Below are 23,199 nucleotides of genomic sequence, written 5' to 3' on the forward strand. Positions count from 1 at the left end.
TTAATACATGGGTGACTAGATATTTCCTTGTAATCAGCAGGTTGGTGCATGATTCTTTCACTTTACCTTCTTAGGGACAATGAGGTAGGATGGCACTTTTTTGCTGCCTTGAAGTTAGACATGACCATGTGAATTGTTCTGTTACCTCTGACCTGCAGCTTTTAAGAGCCAGTGTTTGATTCACCTTATGTCTTAACTGGTTGTGTTGATCACAGAAGCTGGTGACAAAGTGGAATTTCAGTTAACCTGGTTCTTGGCTGGACATGTAGATGTGAGTGAGAAATGAGCATTTGTTTCAATCCACTGAGATTTGGGGGTTGATTCTTACTGTTGCCTATCCCTGCCTATCCTGACAGATACAGTCCTTCTAGCAAGACAGGTATTTTCATTCCAGGCCACTCTTTACTTTTGTTTATGAGATGCTAAATGTATAATTACATGCTTCAGAGGTAGGTTAGGCAAACAAGGTTAAGTTCGCCTTTTTTTCCTTCTCTCTTACGTTAAATTGATTCATAAAAATCTTTCTCCCCAGTATTTATGCTTTCATATTTTAAAACAGTGGACAATAAAAGAAGTTTCATGGCAAGGAAAATTCTTTTGTATTCCCTCTTAAGATAATTCTGTTTATATTTTTGCCTTATCAAAATTGCTTCTCCTCCTGTCTACTGAGGAGGAAAGTTTTCTAACCAGAAAGAGTAGAACAATTGTTGTTAACAAGAAATTGAATTACAAGATAGCTGAAGAGATAGAAAAAGGGAACCTGGACATTTTAAATGAGTTCAGGTTCCCAAGCTGAGACAAATTGTGTTTCATTGAAAAGGTATGGCCAGATTTCCACACCACTGAGAAGAGGAAAGCAGACACTGTAATAATACTTCTTTCTTTCTTCCTTTCTTTTCTTTCTTTTCTCCCTCCCCCCTCTTTTTTTTTTTTTTGGCCTAGGGGAATGCTGGTAGAGCAGCCCCCCCCCACTAGCAGATTATATTTCCCCCTCTGTCTGTCTCAGAGATCCTCATCTATGTTTCCCATCCACGGAGGGCTCAGTTACCCTCGGGCTCTTTCCCACCAGTTTCCGCTCTTCTCTAGATATGGTATACAGAAACTCCTGGCAGCTGACAGACTCCCCATTGAGCCCTACCCCTTCATGTCAGAAAAGGGAAAAAAAAAGAAAAGAAAACTGGTCTTGAAAGCCTGCAGACTTTCATACCACAAGGAATGTGTTGACCATATGAATCTTAAACCAGATGAACAGCGTTTGTCCAGCCGTTCAGCTCATCGATATTCAGCCATATCTGCTCCATGCTGTGAACCAAACACTCAAAACCAGGAGGCTTCCTTGTATTTTCTCCCAATCCCTTTCTCTAATATGGGATGAAGTTATAAATGCACACTCCCTTACATTGTAAATTGTAATTTTTATTACGTCATAATTTATCTGCAGGAGACATTGATTTTCACTGTATATTCCTTACCTTCAAAAATGCCAGCCATTGTATGGGAGTGCAGCCACTTAAATATAATTATTAAAGGTGGAAGGCCACTTCTAAATTGCTAAGGTCACAAAACAGAACCTTATCTTCCTATTTTCATTACCTATAATGTGGAGCTGGTATGTTTTACGGATAAGATTTATATCCCCTTGCTCCAGAATACATACAGATTAGCCAGATGTTTGTTTACATGTGTGTTCTCTAAACCTGATGGCAGGCATAGTTGTCTTGTAAACACGAATGCAAGGGTAGTTGAAAGCACTCTTAAAACTTTTTCTGTAGATAGCTTGCATTGGGAGGATTGATTCCTTGTGGGCCTAACATCTATCTGTAGTTGAGTAAATGTAAGAGAACAACATCTGGGCTAATTTATCTTCAGGCATAATTTAATAATGCTGAATGGCAACCTCTGGAAAAAATCTAAGTAAGACTTTATGTGCGTGCTAACTTAGAGTTGGCTAATAGGTATAACTCTTACTTTTTATTCCTTTTTACAAAGGGATAGATATTTTGATCACATCAAATTTAATCATTTTTCTTCATTCTGAGATCAAAATGTAGTATTATAGTATAATGAGCTCCCAGCCTGGTTGCAAGTGGAGCTCATCTTGTAAAATCAGAGCTGAGGAAGCCTAGGAAGCAATAGGGACTATTTGATTTCATAAAGAATCTTCTATTGGCAAAGGTAAGTTTTAATAAGTTTGCTTCCTTAAAGAGACGTGGACCTTATTTCATACCAAAAAATATTGGCTGGTTGACACCATTGATGCCTGCTTTCTGCCCTCATAAACATGGCATTGATTCCTCTAGCACATAGTTTAAGAAGCAGTACTAGAAAGGTAGGATGTAGAGGGTCGGGAAACTTGGCTAACATCAGGGTGATAGTACATCAAGAAACAAGTAAAAATAATTGCCTCAAGAACTTATTTAGCATAAATCGTGATGCAGGTATTTCAATTATTATGCAGATAATTTAACCATAATTACTTGACTACAGTAAATCAGGATGGGGGATCTTTGACCTAGTATAAACAATTATGGTAGATTTTTATGCATGACTCAAACTGGAAATGGGATGCACATATCACATAGCCTGCTGGCCTGTGGAGGACATGGGGGTCATGTCTCTGAAATCTTAGGACACCTGCTTCATATTTTTAAAATGTTAGTCCTTTTTCTGAAGCCTCGGAATCAGGAATTCCTTCAGCTATCTCTCATCAAATTAAGTTCTAGGTAAAGACCTTTTACTACTAGAATTATTTATAGCTTTGCCTTGTGGGCTCCTAATGTTATAAAATTGTTTAATTTTTTTAGATATTACCTCTGGTTGGATCTCAGTGCATATTTAACCCCCAAAGGGGTACACTCTACTTCCTCAAAATTTTAGTTCATTAAGAATTTGGGTTGCCAGTGATGAAGAAGAACAAATTAACATCTGACTTAGAAGCATTTATTATATATCCTGTACCTTTTAAACAAATATCCTGTGAAAGGAACCAATTATGGGCTTAATAATTAGTATAATAAACACATTGGTTATAGACGTTTGGTCATCTAACCAATTTAATGAAAAGGGGAATTTATTGGAAGACTTGTAAGCCATAAGCCATTTATGGGAGAGTAGCAGGTCCTAAGTAATACCTGGAAAGAATGAATGAAAGTATTAAATATCAAGGGCTCTCTTGTGTCTACTTCTCTCTACACAGTAGCCTTATTTTCTGACCTGGTTTACATGACTAGGAATGGGGCTTCCAGCAAATTTCAGGGTCTCGTCACATGGTGTCATTACTGGAAAGCAATCAAGAATGTGACTTTTTTAGTTTTACGCTTATGTATCCTGGAGAACATCAATAATTGGCCTTCCTTGTGTACTCGACCCCAGCCATCCCTCCTTCCCATCCGTCATAGTCAGCTCTTCAGTAGCTATAAAAATAGACAGCTCCCATTCAAACCGATATGGGAGAGAGTATTCTTCAGAAGAGGGTAAGGAATTGTGCACATAAACCAATAAATTGAATATATGAGTACTTCCTAGTCATTTATTCATCTTGTTTTTATTCTTTAGGCAAATACTTTTAAATTAAGCACCTACGTGTGCTAGGCACTGGAAGTACAGCAGCAAACACACAGAAAAAACCAAGATGATAACACTTCCATGAAATCTAAATTATAACACCATCATTAGAAATAGCGTAGATAGGGGTCATTTCTATGTAGACTAGATTGGCTTTTTGAATGAATATGAAAGAAGATATATGGCTTAATCTCCTTCCTTTTAAGTCTGTTTCTAAGTAAATTAGATGCTTGTAAGCCTCCCCCACTATAGTAAACCAGAGAATGAGTGTCTCCAGAGATGATGATGGCATGTTTTATTGTATTTCATTTTGGTATGTGTGTGTGCTTGGTAAATATTTGTTAAATCAATGAATTATTGAAAAGGTGATGCTGTTGTCCAACGATAGTCAGGAGAAAAGAATTACTATTAACTGTGACAAAATAAGCATCATTGACTTTGTCATTCTTCAACATTTAAGTGGGCAGAATCAAATAATTCCATATAACAAAGTCATTTTATATAATTATCTAAAGATATATTTTCCAACTAATTCCTTCTGGCAGATACATCTGGATGCTGTGTCATTTCAGACTAGTTTGTGAAAATAACATTGACGAATTTTTCTGACTCAGATTGAATAATGAGTAATGTTTGCTTTGGAAAAAATTCAGTCTTCCTATATTTTATTTTTCTCCACTGTGCTTTATGGTATAAGGCATATTACTTTTTCTGTTGTTTGAGTGTTCAGTTTTGTTTTGTTTTGGAGCTTATTTTTAAGTTAGCAATCAATTATATAACATATAATATATACATGTCATATAAAATATATAATATATAGAGATTGCATAAATACATAATTTAAAGATGAAAGCAATTTATGCTTCTGAATACAAAAGCATATAAAAGTATGAAGTTTTCTCCTTTAACATTTATTTTTCTACCACTCTCCAGGGTAACCATTAACTCTTTGTCTATTTTTATATGGTCTGGATGTAGATGGGGCTTTAGGGATATGTGTCTGTGTGTATATATATACACACACATAACACACACTTGAAGATATGCTTCCTCTACGTCTATTTTTATTCAACATGCTTATTTTTACTTATCACTTTCTCATGGATATCCTTCCATGTCAGTATATATTTTCTTATCCCTTACCTTATTCTTTGTAATGGCTGTGTATTATTTTATGGTATGTGTGTGCCTTCATTTATTTAACCTCTTAGACTCTGTCTTATTTTTGTTGTTGTAATTTCATATAATGCCTCATTGAACATGCAGGGTGGGCTATGGATTTCTGCAAGAAAAATATCTAAAGGTAGATGAGGTTCAATATTGGGACTGCTTGCCTTTGATATTTTAATAGTACTGCTAAATTACCCTGCATGTAAGTTCGCACCGTTTGATACAAGATAGTATATTGTGATGGTGGGCATGGGTTTGAATCCCAGCTCTGCTTTTTACCTACAAATAGCTTGGTATAAGTGAATTAATATATTGGTGCTTCAGTTTTCTCATCTACAAAAAAATACTATCTACTCAAACAGGTGATTGTGAAATTAAATGTGTTAACATAAGTCAAGTTCTTAGCAAAATGTCTAGCCTATTTCGATTACAAAATGCTTTCTAGCATTATGTATTAGCTGTTGTTATTAACACCAGCACCTTGTAAGGATTCCAAACATATAGAAATTTGGAGTCTTGACTGGTTGCTGCCTCAGAATGTTACCCTGCTGAGAATGCTGGCTTTGACCGTGTATAGCCATGACATCCATTTCCATATGGACATGAGTTAAGTAGTCACATGTAGGCAAATATGCACATTAAACACCTTAATTTTCATAATAGCATATTAACTCTGCCATGTGCAAATCTGGTTTTCAGAGTTATTATATATCTATCAATAGTATTAAAATACAAACAATCTCCAACTTTTAGAATATATGATCTTGATTCAATCATATCACATCTTGAGAAGATTATCTCCTGGGATTATTTTGCCTAATATTCAGAATTATATTTTTTTGTGATGTTTAGATGCTAATGGCAGATTCCACAACAAAATTTATACACGTTCTGTGTTTGCTTTTGTGAAGGGTTGTTGAGGATATTGTCCACTAATTCCCAGTGCCTCCGTATGAATTTCCATACGAGACAGTTCTCTTAGTTTAGAAGTTGGAAAACCTTTATCTTCTCTGACAAACTCATGTTTCTTTTACTCTGCTAATGGAAGTTAACCAGTGTCTGCCTCTACGTTTTAACTGCCAAGAAATTATGACAGTGTTCTAGATCAGAGTCACAGCAACTATATCATTAGGATTGATTTCTCATTTTTGAAACTTTTTGTTGTATTTATCTCTTTTAAACTAGTGAAGGTTTTTCTTAAAGAAAAGTAACAGAGAGCTGTCATATGGACTGTGGATGGGATAAGAAATAATGAAATATGGGCTCAATGACAAGACACTGAAAGAATCTGCAGGTGTGATCAGGACATGCTGCTGATGACCATGGGAATAACCACAGAAAGGAAGAGAGTAATTGTCCAGATGGCCTGGGTTCGAATCTTGGTTTTGTCACTTTCTAGCTGTGTAACCTTGGGAAAATTAAATTAACTTTGTGCCTCAGTTACTTCATCTGTCATCTATAAAATGAGAGCAATAAAAGGCTGCGTGTGATAGGGCTATTTTTTATGAGGATTAAATGTGCTCATATGCATGTTAGAATAATGCTTGATGCAGAATAAGTAGTATGTGTTTGTTGTTATTTGTTATTTTTTGAAATTATTGAGCTTTATCTCAACCTTCAATAAAATTCTAGAATGTATTATTTTGTGACTATGAGCATTTAGAAGTGGAAGTAAAGATTTCTGGAAGGCATGGATTCTCTAAGTTAATTCATGTCAAATTAAATTAATTTATATTTTATGGGAATATTAGACTTACACATCATGAAGATGCACCTATTGGAGCTAAGTTTCAGCCAGTCATTTAACTTAAGTCTATTGTAAAACTCTTTTAGAAGTGATGGGCAATTATGAACTGAGTGATAGTATAATTAAATGAATTTGTATCAGACTGAACATCTATAGGCAAAGTGCATTGATTGAGTAATCAGTATCAATCTGAAAGGAAATCCTAGCGGCAGCCTCAGTGGTTTGTTTTCCATTGCCTTGTTTAGCTCTGTCATGAATAACCTAGAAGAATACATCAGAATCATGCTTGTCAAATATATGAATATCACAAAATAAAAAGGGAAACTGAACTATCAGACAACACAATAGTGATTACAAAACAACTTTATAAGCCTGAGTAAAAACTTACAACTAAAATGATGAAATTTACCTGAGATCAGAGTGTCCTTTTTTCAGTTTTTTTGGGGAGGGGTGCAGGGGGAACGTAGAAACCTGAGGGAGGAGATTTATGGGATGCATTTAGCTGTTACCTAGGATAATGAGATATTTGGGGCTAATAAAATTTCAGAGCCTCAAAAATTAGATTGAACACTAGTACATTAAATAAAGATATATTTATGCTTGGCAAGTTTGGAAAATACATCACAGAAATGTGGTTGTAATTTCAAAAGCAAATGTGGAAAGATCTGGAAGTTTTAATCGAGTGACAGTGTGAGGTAGCTGAAAAAGAGCAAGTATTGTATTAGGTTGTATTGATGTAATTATAGGAGATAGAAAAAGGGATTTAATAGTTTCCTTATTTTTTAATCTAAAAATATTAAGGGGTACAAATGTTTTTGTTACATGAACACACTGTATAATGCTTATTAAGTCGGGGCGTTTTATGTCCATCACCAGGACAGGGTTCAATATACCTGATAGGTAAATTTTTATCCCTAACTTCCTTCCCAAACTTTCCCCTTCTTGGTTTCCGATGTCCTTTAGGTTTCTATGTCCCTGTGTATACCTATCATTTAGCTCCCACTTAGTGAGAACATACTGTGTTTGTTTTTCGATTCCTGAGATATTTCACTTAGGATAATGGTCTCTAGTTCCATCCAAGTTGCTGTAAAATACATTATTTCATTCCTTTTTATGGCCAGGTAATACTTTCTGGTATATATACACCACATTTTCTTTATTCATTCATGACTTGATGAGCACTTAGACTGATTCTGTATCGTTGCGGTTGTGAATTGTGCTACAATAAATGTTCAAGTGCAGGTGTCTTTTTGGTAAAATGATTTCTTTTCCTTTGGGTAGATAACCAGTACTGGGATTGCTGGTTTGAATGATAGGTCTATTTTTAGCTCCTTGAGGAATCTCCATACTGTTTTCCATAGAGGTTGTACTATTTTGCAATCTCACCAACAGTTTATAAACATTCCTTTTCCATTGCGTCCATGCCAGTATCTATTGTCTTTTGACTTTTTAATAATGGCCATTGTGACAGGGGCCAGGTGATATCTCGTTTTGGTTTTAATTTGCATTTCCCTGATGATAAGTGATGTTGAACATTTTTTCAGATGTTCGTTGGCCATTTGTCCATCTCATTTTGGAAAACATCTGTTCATGTCTTTGCCTACTGTTTTATGGGGTGGTTTGGTTTTTATTTATTTTTCTTGCTGAGTTGTTTGAGTTCTTTGTAGATTCTGGATATTAGTTCTGTGTCATATATATAGTTTGTGAATATTTTCTCTCATTCTGTAGGTTGACTGTTGATTATTTCCTTTGTTGTGCAGAAGCTTTTTAATTAAGTTAAGTCCCATTTATTTATTTTTGCTATTGCTGTATATGTCTTTGGGGTCTTAATCATAAATTCTTTGCCTCAGCCTATGTCTGGAAGAGTTTTTCCTATATTTTCTTCTAGAATTTTTCTGATTTCATGCCTTACATTTAAGTCTTTAATCCATCTTGAATTAATTTTTGTATATGGTGAGAGATTGGGATCCTGTTTCATTCTTCTTCATATGGCTGTCCAATTTTTCCCATGCCATTTATTGAATAGGGCTTCCTTTCCCCAGTGTGTGTTGTTGTCTCCTTCATCAAAGATTAGTTGAATGTAGCTTTAAGCTTTTATTTCTGGGTCCTCTATTCTGTTCCATTGGTCTATGTGTCTACTTTTATACCAGTACCATGCTGTTTTGATTACTGTAGCCTTGTAGTATAATTTGAGGTCGGGTTATGTGATGCCTCCAGATTTGTTCTTTTCACATAAGATTGCTTTGGCTATACACTTGGTTCCAAATGAAGCTTAGGATTATTTTTCTAGATCTGTGAAATAAGACATTGATATTTTAATGGAAATTGCATTGAATCTGTAAATCATTCTGGGAAGTATGGACATCATAATGATGTTGATTCTTTTAATCTATGAGCATGGAATGTTTTACCATTTTTTGTGTCATCTATAATTTCTTTCATCGGTGTTTTGTAGTTTTCCTTGCAGAGATCTATCACCTCCTTGTTAAGTATATTCCTAAGTATTTTATTTTTTCCATAGCTATTATAAATGTTATTAAGTTCTTGATTTGACTCTCAGCTTGACTATTATTGGTATATAGAAATGTTACTGATTTGTGTACATTGATTTTGTAATCTGAAAATTTGCTGAATTTATTTATCAATTCTAGGAGTCTTTTGATGGAGTCTGTAGGGTTTTCTAGATACAAGATCATATCATCAGCAAACAGGGATAGTTTTATCTCCTCTTTCCCAATTTGGATGCCCTTTATTTCTTTCTCTTCCCTGATTGCTCTGGCTATGACTTCTAGTACTATGTTGAATAGAATTGGTGACAGTGGGCATCCTTATCTTGTTCCAGTTCTTAGTGGGAGGATGCTTTCAACTTTTCCCCATTTGGTATGATATTGCCTGTGGGTTTATCATATATGGCTTTTATAATTTTCAAGAATGTTCCTTCTATGCTTAGTTTGTTGAGGGTTTTTAACACAAAAGGGTGTTTCATTTAATTGAATGCATTTTCTGCATCTATTGAAATGATCATATGGTCATTGTTTTTGCTTCTGTTTATGTGGTGAATCACATTTATTGATTTGTGTGTATTGAACCATCTTTGCATCTTTGGGATGAAACCCATTTGATCATGGTGAATTATCTTTTTGATGTGCTGTTGAATTTGGTTTGCTAGAATGTGTTTGAGGATTTTTGCATCTATGTTTGTAAGGGATATTGGTCTGTAGTTATTTTTGTGGTGTCCTTCCCTGGCTTTGGTATCAAGGTGGTACTGGCTTCATAGAATGAGTTACGGAGGATTCTCTCCTTCTTGATGTTATAGAATAATTTTTGTAGGTTAGGTGCCAGTTCTTTGTAGGTCTGGTAGAATTCATCTGTGAAGCTGTCTGGTCTGGGGCTTTTTATTTTGTTGGGAGAATTTTTATTGCTGTTTTAATCTCACTGCTCATTATTGGTCTCTTCAGGATTTCCTTTCTTCCTGATTCAGGCTTGGGAGATTGTGTGTTTCTAGGAAATTATCCATTTCCTTTGTTTTTCAGTTTGTGTACCTACATAGAGGTTTTCATAGTGTTCACAGATGATATTTTGTGTTTCTGTGGTATTGCTTGTATTTCTCTTTTTGTATTTCTGGTTGAGGTTATTTGAGTCCTTTCTTTTCTATTTATGGTTAATCTGCCTAGTGGTCTATTAATTTTGTTTATCTTTTCAACAAACCAACTTTTGTTTCGTTGATCCTTTGTGGTTTTTTTTTTTTGTCTGTTTTCATTTCATTTAGTTCTACTCTGAGCTTTTTTATTTCTTCCCTTCTGCTAGCTTTCAGTTTGGTTTGTTCTTCTTTCTCTAGTTTCTTGAGGTGTGACATTAGGTTTTTACCTTGTGATCTTTCTGTCTTTTTAATGTAAGCATTTAAGGCTATGAACTTTCCCCTTAGCACTGCTTTTCTGTATCTTGTATATTAATATTTTGAAAGCTTATGTCCCTTTTGTTATTTTGTTGGAAGAATATTTTGATTTCCATCTTAATTTCATTGTTGGCCCAAGAATTGTTTAGCAGGTTGTTTAATTTCTATGACTTTGTGTGGATTTGAGGGTTTCTCTTGAAATTAATTTCTAGTTTTATTTGAATTTCACTGTGGTCTGAGAAGATACATGGTATGACTTTTTTTTCAGAAAACCTTTATGATTTATTCTTACTTCCCATGGTATGATTTTGATTGTTCTGAATTTGCTGAGACTTGTTTTTTGCCTAAGATATGATCAATCTTGGAAAATGTCCCATATGTTGATGAGACGAATGTATTATATATCTGTAGTTTTTAGGTAGAGTGTTCTGTAAATGTCTAAGTCTATTTGTTCTACAGTCCCTCTTAAGTCCAGTGTTCTCTGTTGATTTTCTACTTCAGCGATCTGTCCAGTTTTGTCAGTGGTACAGTGGGATGTTGAAGTCCCCAGTGATTATTATGCTACTCTCTATTTATTTGCTTAGCTCTAGTAGAATTTATTTTATGAATCTGGGAGATCCAATAATAGGTGCATATATATTTAGGATTGTTATGTCTTCTTGCTGAATTGTTTCTTTATCATTATATAATAACCATCTTTGTCTTTTTTTTTTTTACCATCTTTGATTTAAAGCCAATTTTATATGATGTGAGAATGACCACATAGGTTCAGGCATAATGGTAGCCTGCTGCAGTGGGCAGCTCATGGCTCGTGAGTCCATATCAGAGCATCGTATCGTGGGGACATGGTCCACCAGGTGGCATTCATACCTCTGGGGACTAGACTGCTGAACTCCTGGGGCTCTCTCCCCACACAGTTCCACTAAGGCTATTACCATGGGACATCTTTAGTGGCATTGGCACCTGCTCTATTCAAATTCCCCAGTGGAGGTGGAGGTACTCTGCTCCCAGTCATGGTGTGTGCTAGAGTGTCTATTCTCCCTGTTCCCTCCCTGCTCAGCAGGGGTTAGGTGGAGGCAGTTGCAGCAAACTTTATACCCATATAGCCCAGGTGCTCTGGACCTGAGAGCTCAGAATGGCATCAGTTGCAGTGACCTGGGAATGGAAACCAGAGAGTCCCTGGTGAGCCTGCTCTCTGGTGCAGTGTCACTGCACAGTCTTCAAGCAGTTTCCTGATCAGTGTGGAGGCCTGTAGTGGTGGTGGAGGCCCCCTCACAGTTTGGGTTGCAGTGTCTATGGAGGGAGTGTGGAGGCCCCCTCACAGTTTGGGTTGCAGTGTCTATGGAGGGAGTGTGGAGCCCCAGGTTTGTCCCTTCCCAAGGATGCCTCCATCAGGTACCTTCCAATCTTGGTGAGTGGATCTCATTGTCTCTCTCTCCGTCACTCGGAGTGTCTCATTACTTCTCTGATGACTTACAGTGCTCTTTCCAAGAAGGTCCATCTGTAGGTGGGCAACTACTTGCAACTTTTGATCATCTCCTTCAGAGCAACATGTGTGTCTGCCATCTTAACTCCTCGCCCCCGTATTTTGTTTTGGTGAAACTACAGTTGAAATATTTATCAGTAGTTTTAGCTTCCTTGATTTTGATGAGTATAATTCTTAAAGATATGTTGTGTTTTAAAAGTGATATTGCAAAACTCAATAATATTCGAAGAAGGGTGATTTGTGTGATAGTGTCTACAAACTATCATATATAAGATTGATGGAAAAAACGTGAGGATACATTAGCCTGGAAACAAAGGGAGATTTGGTCCCTAATAGCGTTTAAGAACATGTGGCAACATATCATTTGAATACCTTATTGGATCCTATTTTGTAAATTTATATAACACAATTGCGCTTTGAGCTTACATGTTAGGACAATGCTTGTAATTTAATGTTAAGTGATTGCTATATTCAAAGACAAAGACTAAGATAGAAATGAAAAAATTGATAGAAATGAAAGGAAAAGAGAATTTTTACTTAATGTGCAGAATAGACTTTGTAATAATTAGTAGACTTTGAATAGGATAGATTGCCTACAGATTTTGGTGTTAGGTGGATTTCTTTGTTTTTCATTAAAGAAAAGTTTTACCTTTTAAAACAGTTTTCATATGTCATCATCATTTTAACAATTTTTTTCTTTTACTGTTTTAGAACATTGTATAAATTCTGGCTATCTCTCACTTTGCTTTCTTTCAGTGTAGAAAACGAATGTCAGGTATTTCATCAGATTACAAACTTACTAAGGTACAAAACTGTTGCCAAAATCCCACAGGAAATTAGAATTCACCTCTCAATTGCCTGCAATTTTATCTGCAAATTCATATAATAACCGCTCTGTTTAAAACTGTTTTAGACACCCTAAAACCATTTCTCTCAGCTGTGCTCAGGTTTTATGACCCTGGGCAACTAAAGTAATTTTGCTGTAAAACAGAATTTTCTTCTGATGGATATGCTATGATTCTATATATATCGTAGTTGTTTGAAAGTTTGTCTTTATATATTGTTGGAAGTAAGTTTTTACTGTTGATATTCTGTACTTTTACTTGATTTGTGACAAGTATAACAGGATAATTGCTCCTTTAGCATGCTGTTCTTCCTAGATGTAGAAAGAGTACTTATAAGCATACCATGATGAAACTAGGCACCGTGTGGCACAGGCTTACCTGTGAATCTATAGTGGGATAAGTTTGGAAGTGGTCATGCAACAAGGGCTGGGAATATGTGGGTAACTTGATTTGTAACAAATGGTGTAGTTTACTCAAGGAATCTCAAAAAGTACATTTAATGTCTATTATTTTCTTATAGCTCTCTTTTTCTATTGAAAAGATCTGTGTTTCCAGGCTATGCTTAAAGGCGGTTTATTTTTTTTTTCAGCCAATACTATTAGCTACTGTTTATTGACATTCATTGCTGTAGGCAGTCATTTGGCTTATTATATTGGAATAATAAGTGCTTTACATTCATTATCTCATTTAGTCCTCACATTTTTATGAATGAGAAAGGGAAGACACTAAGACTCAGAGGGGTTAAATATCTTACCTAATATTAGACAGCTAGTGAGCAGGGGTTCCTATTTCATCTAACTCCAAAGCTCATAAACTTCATTGTTATTCTATAGAAAGTTCCAAATACAGAGCAACTCAAGCCATCTCCCCAAATTAACTTGACCTTTATTTATTGAAGCCTATTTAGTAGTGCTACAATCTGAACATATAGACATGAATAAGGATCATGCCCCTTGATCTCATGAGGCTTGCAGTGTAGCAGCAAGAATATCATTAAACAGATAACACTAATTAATGACAATTTGACAGGTGCTACCAAGGGAAGGTACAGCTGAAACCATTATCTGAGAGTTCATGAAAATGTCTGATTGTTCTTAGATGGAAGATTGCTGAAGTGGAGTGTTTGAAATAGACACTGTGTGTTATCTTGACTATAGGCTCTCAGTTTCTATACAATCCCTGACCTCATGAGGAGGAGCAGTTTCACTTAGTAGAAAGAGCAAACTTCAGTGTCAGATGGGCTAGTCCTATCCCTCACGAGCTGCAAGATCTCAGGGGCACATTATCTTCTCAGAGGCTGTTGCTTCTGAGCAAAGTAGGGCTGATTCTCAGGGCTGTTGTGATACTTCCCATGTCTTTTAAGTCATGCTTTCATAAATACTGCTACAGAATATATTGTTGCCATAAAATGCATTCAAATAGAATAGAATATTGTATCATCATTAGCCCTTTAACTAGTAACCACATGTGCTAAGAGAACTACTTAATTGAGCCGTGAATACTGGGCTGTTGTGAACTGCTGCCACTTTTTACATAATTCATCAAAGTCTACAGTGATCTACATTCATGTCTCATTAAAATGAGATGGATTTTTGAGGTTTCTCAAGAATAATGGAAATAAGATATGATAAATATGTGGATTCTAGAGTTTATTGTAATAATGGAAAGTTCTTAAAGGGTTTAGCACATAGGAATTGTCTCATAAATATTAGCTGTTCTTTTTATATTTAGACTGTGTCATGAACGATATCATTATACATACAAATCATGTTCATTTACTTACTGGCTTTATGGCCTTGGGCCAATTAATTTAACTTTGTACATCTCAGAGAATGTTAATAATACCACCTCTATGTATCTCACTGAGTTGTTGCGAGGATCGAATAATATATTTTGTGTGAAAGCAAATGAAATAATGTATGTTGTGTAAAAGCCCTCTGTAATTGTGGGGAGCTGTATAATGGTTTATTGTTGTCATAACCCCATAATTGTTTATCTAAGACACGAGAGGCCCTAAGCATCTAAGCACTTCAGTGAACTGCCAGTATGGATTAAGTGAAGATTACACATTAATGTCAGAAAAAGGGAAAAAGCCTGGTCATTGATACCCATTTAGGATTCCACAAATGTAAACATATATCATTGAAATGATTGTTAAATTGTAAAGATAATTTTTTTATTTTGCAATAAAATAAGCTTTCTCAGAAAGTTTTATTTAGGGCCTGAAGGGTCAAAAGTTTAGCCTTTAAATGAATGCTAGTCTAATGTGTTTATCTTAGAGATACATAAAATGAGTTTTCTGTTTGAGAGGCACCAAGGAATTCTTGAGACAGCCTTGAAATGTTTGCACCAGTGTTCCTGGACCAGAAAAGTACTTAAAGACCAAAACTAAAACATAGAAAAATGCATTCTTGACATGGCCTGTGCCCTAAATGATTTGACAAATCATCTCTCACTTCCCTTTAACTACATTGCTGTCCTTTTTTGCAGTTTTTTTTTTTTTTTTTCCTCATCCTACTGGGGCAAGTAGGAGTCTGGGGGAGGAAATTTCTGGGATGAGATGGTCTCGCCTCAAAGTTGCATGAATCTAGATGTCTTTGCAATAGGCTCTGATGTAGTTAATCCCATAAGTAAAGAAGATGAAATTCAACGGTATATTTGCCAGTTCTGCACATCTGTTCACCTCCTGTGAAAAACAGAAGATCCATCACTAGAAAGGCAGCGGTTGTATGTACGCTTTGTGTCCCTAGCCATGGAGAGTCCTATTTTGGGGGAGCAATGTTGAATTTGAAACCTTTCATGGAGTAGAGCCTTTCAGAAGAAAGAAAGTAGCTGAGAATGGAAAGGACTTCAGTGCATAAGAGATACAGGACAACTCTTACAGAGTGAGAGGGAAGTGAGAACAATTTGTTTTACAAAGAAAGGACATTTTATGTAAAGATTGAGCACTGTGACAGACTCTGATTTGTGTAGAAGAGCCAGTGGTTTGTAATTACAGTCTACTCGTGGCAGTGCTAGCTCTAATAATTTGAGCTTGAGAAATTCTTAGTGAAACTCGACAGTTCTAGGGACCTGGTTTTGAGGAAATGAATTATAATGTAGCTCAAATTTTCAGCAAAAATTTTTTGAAATGGACTAGGAAAGATCGGTTTTTAGCCAAAGTAAATAATGTAGGAAAGAGAAATAAAACATAGAACTATTAAAAAGGAGACCCAATTCACATTATTTATAGAAAATATGATGCTATACTCTGTACTGTTAAGACTATTGAGAATTCAATTAGCTGTTCATATAGGTAATAATTATCCAAATTCAGTAGCTTTCCTATGTATTAGCAATAAAATGTGAGAATATTATATGAAAAATTTTATTTATAGTTGTAACTGAAAATATAAAACAATTAACAAAAAGCTTTTTATAAGTTATAAAACAAGTGGAATAATGTGTGTAAGTTCCTTCAAAATTTAATTAGATGTTTCATTGAATTCCAATCTCAATTTCCTCTGGAATAATAAAGAAGTGAATAATTAGAAACTTAAGAAGGAACAATGAGAGCAGTGTTTGTTCAGAGAGTGGAGTGTACTATAATGTTACAGAATCAAAACAGTGTAGTTGTCACTGCAATTGACAGAAAAATCTGTGGGATTTAGTGGGACCCTTGGATGAGCCCCAAAGATAGTGATTTGCAAATTATTCTGGAGACCCTTAAGATTCCCACAAGTGCCTTTAGCCATTAGAGGGAATGAGTGTGGGGGCTTTGAGCTCTCTCATCTCCAGCTCTACAAGAGCAGCTCTGCTTCTGTGAGTTTCATATGTTGAGTTCCCACATTTACATGTAGGGTTCACATTTTGAAGTTTTCATTGCCCTGGTATTCATATGTGGTAGAAGAGACCTTACTAACCATGTGTGGCTTATGAAACAGATTACATTGGGGAAAGTGTCTTGCTATTGGGATGTGGGGGCTTAAGTTAATATTTCATCTTGATACAAACATAAATTCCAGGTGAATTAAAAAATAAAAATAAACGATACTTGAAAGAAACACTTGTAGGTATTTGCATGCTCTCTGAATAAAAGGAAGTTCTAAACATTGAAGCAGGCCAGTGGGAAAGACTGAGGGAGAGTTGCTTGAGTAAAAATAGAGGACTTTGCATAACTCATTAACACATCGAAAACAAAAGCAGCAACAGGGCCAAGCAGTGCCTTGTGACCAAACGATTGCTGGGACCGTGGGCAGTTACTCCATCTGAGGTTTGGGCTGGTAGCTCAGATGCCATTGTACTCTGAGTGCGGCTTGTCCCACTCTAGTGTTTTAGAGTGTGGCTGCCTGTGAGTCTGATTCATGTCTCTGCCATGTGTCACATTATTTTGATGGCATCAATGATTTGTTCTGTGAAGGTAATTTCTCCCTATCTTTTTGTTCTATTAATATTTTCACAGCTAGTTCAGAAAAGCTCATTCACACCCAGCAACCTCTCTTCCTCTGTCTCCATCCTCTGTCTCGCAGGAACGGAGGGTGGCTTCTGGTGGTGTATTCATTCCCTTCCTGCCTCTCCTCCACTTCATGATGTAATTCTTGGCACTTTTACTTCCTTTGTAGAGTAGGATGTGATGTCATAGAGAAGGGAACAGGGCTATCCAAATTCTCTCAGTTGCTGGGAGGAGCTGCCCAGGTGTGCTGAGGGGCCTGTACTCAGGAAGAGAAACAGGGAATCCTCCACAGTGAGTAACCCCATTTTCGAGTGCACCCAAATTTCTGTTAAAATGTTGTCCAGTACACTGGAGTTTCCTCTTCGGCCCTTTCCATAATAAATTTAATCAGTTTGCCTTTAGACATTCCCAGTTCAGCTCAATTTTCCTCCATCCTCTCTCTCCTGCTCTCTTCCCCCTTTCCACCATCCTGTGCCTCTCCTCCCTGTTTCCCTCTTCCTTGCTTGCTTACTGCGTGTTGTGTCTGTTGACCTTCTGCCTGTGTCTTTTATGAGAGCCCCATGCCTCTCTTGCGGGCCGATGCCTACCCTCTACAGCCCATGTGACCACAGCATCTCTTTTCAGTAATTCATAATTATGCACTGTTCTACTTACAGCTCTTCTTATTTTTAAAGTTCTGTCCACTTTTTGTTTTCATGTCTATCTCTTCCTCCCTTTCTCTATGATCTAATCTTTCCCTCTTCTTCAGCTCTATTATGCAGTTTCCTTATTGCCTTTTCCCAACATTTTACACTTTACTCCTCTTCCTTATGCAGCTCTGCCCATGTTTGTTTCCCCTTTCCCAGTTTTCATTGTCCTCCCTCCTCCATGAGGACCATTTTCCTTCTTTGCTGTTGGCATAATTGTTGCCATACCCTCATTCCAGTGTGGCTTATATTCCCATATTCTTTAAGGAACTTACCCACTATGAGTAAGGGATGGATCCGGATTCAGAAACCTGGGGAAATTGGGAGCTGGAAAGGGGAGAATAGGAAAGTTGCCTAAAGGTCAGGAGGGGCGGGCTGTGTGTAACTCATTGGAGGATTTGATGGACAGAGCCTTCATCAGGAAATTAGTTGACAATTGGTCATTGACAGTAGAAGAGATCACAGTTATTTTCAACAGATTTGGAAGCTATTCAATTTTAATGTTTTAGGATGACCCTGTTAATTCTTCATAATTATTCTTCTAGTAAATAATCATAAACTAGAACTCTTAAAGATACTTCTTTAAGTTGCGTCCTGTGTAGCACCTTTAATTAGTTGTCCTTTACCCCAGAGGAGGCCCTTGTGAGGATGTGTGTAGACTTGTTCTTTGTATACAGATGTGGTCCCTGTAGTCCATGTTGATGAGCTATGTGGGCACTGCTGCTTATTGCTTCCACCACATGGAGTTAATTCCCTGAGAAAAGAAAGGAGCCTGATTTCCAGGGCTGATGGCATAAGGCCTTTGGAAATAATCAACTACGTCCCATGTATTTCCCCAACCTTTAAAAGAAGCCCCTTCCCGAAAGTATAAGTAGAGTAGAAGGGGAGACAAAGAAAATGGGACAGAGTTTATAAAACTGAGATGGGCCGAATGGGAAGAGGAAAGGGTTTACTTGAAATTAACTGGAAAAGGCAAAGGAAAGGAAACTGAGCTGAACTGGAAAACACACTGTAGTGAGTTACTTGGGCTCCTGTACGCTGCCTTCAACATTTTAGCCATGAATCCAGTGAGGCTGTTTCTGACCAGCACTCTGTTCTCTGCTTTTGTATTCAGGCTACATGTTTCCAGGATCTGGAAACTTAGGAAACATTTTAACAGCCTGAAAACATGTCTTTAATCATAAAATATTAGCAATTTTTTAAATAGAGGAAATTATATACATTTATGGACTTAAACTTGTTTTCATTAGAGTTCTCTTTTTTCTTTTTCTTTTGGTGTGTATGCCTTTGGGAATATTTTCTTTTCTTTTCTTTCTTTCTTTCTTTCTTTTCTTTTTTTAAGAATGACCCCTATATGTTGCAGAAATTGCCAGTTTAAATGTCCAGAAAAAAAAATTACATTCTCCCTTTAGACACCAGAGCTTTGTGGTGGGAACTTACTTTAACATAAAAGCCCCTTCCACTTTAAGCAAAAATTGCATGTTTTACACACGTTTTCATTTTGTATGCTTCCATGCAATAATCTAGGAATCTTTGTTTTTATTTTTCAGGCACTAGAAAAACACCCCAACTCACCAATGACAGCAAAGCAGATATTGGAAGTCATTCAGAAAGAAGGGTTAAAAGAAACAAGGTCAGTATTCATATTTAAAACATTTCTTGTTTTCATTGATTAATAATTGTCTTTAGTTGCAAAGCAATAGGTGTATCTAGATTTTTATACTGTAGTTGATTGTGAATTAAGTAACTACCTGAAAATTCCTTCGTGATTGCAGAATAGTTGGATGACTTAAGATTTCCTTGGAAGTGCCTGTTGCCTTAATAGATTACATTAGATGGATTGACATAGAAGGTACTTTGTTAACAAAAAGCAGCACTGTGTGCCTTAGCCCCTCATTGAAATTATTCCTGTTTCTCTTTCTTGTAAGAGGAGATTGTGTTTCTGAAAGTGAGTAGTGAAAGAGAAACATTTTTACAGGCTTAATAGACAGATCCCAGGATATAAAGATGAACTCACTCTGATAAAAATCAAAGTGCCAATAAATGTGGTTGAAATGTTAGTCCTCTTATATTTAAGAACTCCACTTGGAATGTCCTTTATCAGCTGTTGAGCCTAAAATTTACCCTTTTAAAATGTGCAATTCAGTGATGTATATTATATTCACAAAGTTGTGCATAATCACCACTATCTAACTTTAGAAAACTTTCATCATCCTCAAATGAAACCCTGTACCCATCAGCAGTCACTCTCCATTCCCCAGCATCCCTGCCTCAGGCGACCACTAATCTACTTTCTGTCTCTATGGATTTGCTACTCTGGACATTTAATATAAGTGGCATCATACAATATGTAGCCTTTTGTGACTGACTTCTTTCACTTAGCATAATGTGTTAAAAGTTCATTTCTGTTGTAGCATATATCAGGATTTCATTCCTTTTTGTTGCCAGATAATATTTCATTGTGTGATACACATTTTGTTTATTCATGATGATCCTTTATTTTTATTTTATGTATTAATTTTACAGTTTTGGCTGTAGCCAGCAGTTTAGGGTCATTTGGATTAGATTACTCACGGAGGAAAGAGGTTTGTTGCAGGATAAAATAGCTATGATGTTGTCCTGTGTGTATGTAACCAGCCGTACTACAGAGAATGGACTTTTGTGTGTGAGTTGTCTGTCTGCAAACCATTGAGCATATAGTGGTTACAACTTAGTTAAATTAAACCTACGAAGATACCTTTTGAATGTTTTGATTGATGTTGATACAGAACTGCTGAGAGAAAGAAATATCCTCCTGAGACCAACTTTTCCTAAAAAATAGATTTCACCTATGACTCCTATAACTTTAAAGTGTGGGTAACATCAATCTCTAGCTCTTTAAAATGTATCTTTTGCAAGTTATAGCCATAGACATCACAATTTAGTGGGATTTAGGACACCTATGCTCAAATTTTCATATTTATTTTGGGGATTTTTTTCTGCCTGCTCTGAAAAAAATAGCCTGAGATAATGTAACTACACTGTGTTTGCAATAATTCTTCTCCCATGAGGTGGAGGCAACAATGGAGAGGTTAGTTGCTAACAGTACCTAACAGCTGTGTTTAAAGAGATCCTGTTCTCAGCCAGATGTCAGCGTGAGGAGTTTGGGAACAATATGGGAAAACCTGGAAGTTAATTTTCTCCTTGCCACCTGTCAATAACCTTGAAAATATTTATGTCATTTAGAAATCACTGAAAATGTTTGTGCCACAGCTAGTAAGAAAAGAGGGGTTGAAAAATCTAATATAAGCTCCTGTCCAATATGGGCTTTGTGCCAGAAGAATCTGCCAACATAGTCATAAAAAGCATCTCCTAAGAGTAGACATTTGAAATTTGTTCATTAAGATATTCTCCACAGAAGTGACTCCGCTGCTATCAGTTTGTTTGTACCTTGAGAGATAAAATTCCTGTACCATGGCACATAACAGCATTTTAATTACACTTATTATCATAGCAGCATTATTTCAAATTTTTCAAAATGCCGGTCCTCCTAGAATGGTATATTAAAGGGCTTTAAGCAGATGTAGTTAGCAAAAACAAACAGCAAACTGCAAAACAAAACAACTTCTTTAAAGAGTGATTACAAAACATTAAAATGGGAACTATAACATTCCATTCGTCTAAGTGCACCTCCTCTCTTCCCACCCGATCGCACCATTACTGTGTCCTTCTGTAAAGCAAAAAATGTGCCTTGTTACAAATACTGATGAACCAGTAGAGTATTAGTGAAAGTGCCTGAAAGCAGTTTCCAAGTTGAATAGGAAAGGAAAAAGGCAAAGGCAAAGACCACAGTTCTTTTTAAGTTCTCTTCTGTAAAATCAGCTCTGCATTGAGTGGTCTCAGATTATGCATTTTGTAGTCTCATTTTTTTTCATTCTATTTCTTTAAATTTCTCCCCTCCTGTTAATGGTAACCCATTACTTACAGCCCATGTATCTCTGCCCACTCTTCACTTGTTTCCTAGTTCTAGTTTGCTTAGTAGAATCACCTCTAAAATAAACATATATATATATATAGTGAATTGGGAGTTGTCCTATATGTTATGTATAATGTTTTAAGGAGAAAATACTGACAATTTATTTTCTCTACTTAATGTACTGTTTTGCTACTTCCAAAGTTCTTAAATTATTTCCAAATATTTAAGGTAGCTGAGTAAATGAGGTGTAACTGTGTGTATTTTTCTTAAAGTTAGAAATTCCACCATCATAAGGTCAAACATAGCTGATTAATTTCCAGGCATTTATTAATGATGTGTTTTTCAAGAAATGCAGGTTGGTAATGAGCCTGATTAAATACAGGGATGTATAACTGTGAAATCACTTAATGTGGCCATTAGCCCTCTGGTGGTCTCCCTGTGGATGAGAGAGAGAAAGAGAGAGGTAATGTTAAGTCCTCCTCCAAACAGTCCATCGCTGTACCTAGCATCTCTAAAAACGAGAAGATAGGCCATCATCATTACAACCTGGACTTAAAGTAGGGCCATTTGTTTCAAGTGCTATGGGGATCCTTCATTCTCTGTGTGCCAGGCAGGTCTGCTGTAGCATTTACCTTGCTGTACTCCAGTGTTATCCTTGTATGTCTTCCCTGCCTGTCTCTGAGCAACATAAGGTAGAGTACCTAACATTGCTGGCACTCAGCAGATACTCAGTAAATAGTTGTTGAATCGATAATCTTCTTTCTCAAGATGTTATTTTGCTGGTGCTTAGTGACAACTTTGGCTTGTATTCAGAGTTAGAAGCTTCTTTTTAGCATTGCACGTTGTATTATCCATCCTTTTCAATAGTTGTTTTTCATTACATCAAAAGAAATCTAACAATTTTGCATGCTTGTAGTCCTCAGCATATTATCTGTGAACAATCCATGTCATTGTGCTGTTGCTTGTTTTCAAACACTGTAAAAGCCACTGGTTTAAACTTGTAACTTATAGCAACAGCAACAACAAGAAACTACACCAATAATTTTGGCAAAGCTAATGTGGGTATTTGAGTATGTTCAGTATATGTGATATTATTTCTTTATTTGAGATTAAATTATTCACATTTTACAGTATCTTTTTTCCTTTCAAGTGACACTTTAAATTACATACTTTTCACGTAGACATGATAAAAAGAGGTTAACTTTACTACATAACGTTTTGTGTATTATCTTTGTTATTGATGAAATGAATAGAGTATGATTAAATTCTATTTGGAAAAGCCAGAATGAAATAAATACTTTCCATGTGGTTTTAAGATATATGAATAGAATAAATTGTCAGAAGGACATGTGGTTTTTGTTGAAAAAATTAATAATGTGATCATAACATGACTATTTTAGACCTAGTTTTTTTATGAAA

At 36.1% G+C, this 23,199-nt stretch overlaps 1 protein-coding gene across 1 annotated transcript in view; it reads left to right on the forward strand.

Moving 5' to 3' along the window:
* Positions 1-19,381: 19,381 nt before the first annotated feature.
* ASXL3 (ASXL transcriptional regulator 3) overlaps positions 19,382-23,199 on the forward strand; it is a 136,368-nt gene continuing 132,550 nt past the window's right edge. The window contains exon 1 of the mRNA XM_045527209.1: positions 19,382-19,458. Within this exon, the coding sequence (XP_045383165.1) occupies positions 19,403-19,458 (56 nt within the window). The 5' untranslated portion in view covers positions 19,382-19,402. The remainder of the gene's footprint in view (positions 19,459-23,199) is intronic.

The sequence above is a fragment of the Lemur catta genome, chromosome 16, assembly GCF_020740605.2.
Source record: "Lemur catta isolate mLemCat1 chromosome 16, mLemCat1.pri, whole genome shotgun sequence".
Lineage (NCBI taxonomy): Eukaryota > Metazoa > Chordata > Mammalia > Primates > Lemuridae > Lemur > Lemur catta.